The sequence below is a fragment of the Pediculus humanus genome, genomic scaffold (genome assembly GCF_000006295.1).
Source record: "Pediculus humanus corporis 1103172107559 genomic scaffold, whole genome shotgun sequence".
Lineage (NCBI taxonomy): Eukaryota > Metazoa > Arthropoda > Insecta > Psocodea > Pediculidae > Pediculus > Pediculus humanus.
This window is the reverse complement of record NW_002987174.1, coordinates 467419-469400: the sequence shown is the minus strand read 5'-3', so window position 1 is coordinate 469400 and position 1982 is coordinate 467419. Positions and strand designations below refer to the sequence as shown.

Below are 1982 nucleotides of genomic sequence, written 5' to 3'. Positions count from 1 at the left end.
AAAATTTTTAACATTTTAGAAAATTAAATGCAATGATGATGATGATGATGATGATGATGAATTATTAAATATTTCTGTTCTTTTTTTTTTTTTGTTTTTTTTTTTTTTTATTTTTTTTCACTTTAATTCAATTATTGTTTAAACTAAGTAATTAACTATTATTATTATTATTAAATAATTATTAAAAAATTTGCTTCTTGGATTATTTAAAAAAAAAAAAAAAAAAGTTGGCAAAAATTTGAAATGATGATTTTTCTGCCTTTTAGATTATAAGAATTCAAATTAATTAAATCCCTCCCAGAACCAACAGAAATATTTATTATTAAAAAATTTTAAATTTATATATATTCGAATATATATATATATATAATTCGTTTATTAATTAATCAATCAATAAAATTTAGTTAATTAATAAAATATCCTTGGTTAGAAAATTTTTTTTTGTATTCCGTTTTATTATTATATGATTTGAAAAAAACGGTTATAAGTTTATGGTTAAAAATATAAATAAAAAATTTTTTATTTTTGAGGTACCACGTGTCACGCACATGCACACGCACACACACGCCTATTCGCAGCCATTTTGTTCAAATCGTTTTGTGACTCTTGCTTCAAATAAAAGGTAATTTCTTTTTTTAAAGTTTTTAAAGTACTTTTTAATATTATAATATTTTAAAGTACAAAAAATTTATAATATGTTCAAATTGTTAGTGACATGTTGATTAATTTGTTCGATATGATAAATCAAAGGTTGTCTTGAAAGAATTTCAAGGAAACTTGTTCGACTAATTTATTGTTTTAAAACAAATGATGAACAGAATTTGTTTTTTTAATTTATATATATATATTTAATATATATTATTTACATTTTTATAATAATTTCAATGCATTAGGATCTTCTCATGGCGAGCATTGTGTTTATTTCCCATATTATTCTACGAAGGTGATCGACTATTTCTTTTAAATGTTTATTTTTTAATGCAACTTGTTCCATTAATTCTTTACATTCTTCGCTTGCTTGCCTATATGCTTCTGAATTTTTTCTTTCTTCGCTTTTCATATCCCATTCTTCTTTTAACGGTATTAAACTCTGTAATTTTTTTTAAGGGTAAAAATCAAAGTTTGATTCATTTTTACAAATGAAAATTCATGTATTTCATTTTAAATAATAATAATAATGATAATGATACCTCAATATGTGTGTATTCCATTCCTTGTAATTGAGTATTTTCATTACATTTTTCATAAATTAACCTTAATCTTTTAAATAATAACCTAATAGTTTTAAGCTGTTCTTGAATTTTTGCTTTTTTTTCATTCGATGTGTTCGAACCTGGTATCGTGCCATTCGGTGGCTGAAATATTAAAAAAAAAAAATTATATTTTTGTTACCCCAAATATTGTTTTGTTGAAATTTACAACAAAGTTAAAGTAAAAGATAAAAAATTTAAAACCTGTATAGTCTTTAAAGTTTGAAAAATTTCTTGTGTTCTCGATACAATATCTTGAACTGTTTCTTGACCTATTTTACACAAACTAGCTGTATTGATATCCCTGGAAGCTTGAGTTGTTTGTGGAGCTGAATCATTTGGCATTCCTGAACTTCCTCTAATAGTAGGGCCACTAGTATTAGACTGAGAACTGTTTATGGAGTCACCTGCACCTCCGTTTCCTCCTCCTGTAGGACCTTGACCACCTGACTGAGAAGTAACAGGAACAGAATTGGAAGTTACCTAATGTATTTTAATTTTATCAATAACATCATTTAAACGTGCACTCTAAAGTGATGTTATGTGTTAAACATAATACCTGTGAACCGCTTTGAGATGTGGGGCCTAAGTTAAACTGTAATCCGGTACCTCGTACACTTGCCATGCTAGGTACACCGGTATTATTAAATTGCCCTACAAGGGAGTTGTGCATACCGGCTGGAGATTGATTAGAAGAAAAACCTGTGGAAAAGGATGTGGAGTTCCAGCCAT

General features: G+C 26.3%; 1 protein-coding gene across 1 annotated transcript; it reads right to left on the bottom strand.

Moving 5' to 3' along the window:
- Positions 1 to 889: 889 nt before the first annotated feature.
- On the bottom strand, positions 890 to 1982 carry Phum_PHUM208360 (uncharacterized protein; the record flags this gene model as incomplete). The annotated part of the gene is made up of 3 exons (XM_002425510.1): positions 890 to 1090; positions 1455 to 1733; positions 1926 to 1982. The coding sequence occupies 3 exons, from the start codon at positions 1980 to 1982 to the stop codon at positions 890 to 892; spliced, it is 537 nt and encodes a 178-aa protein (XP_002425555.1).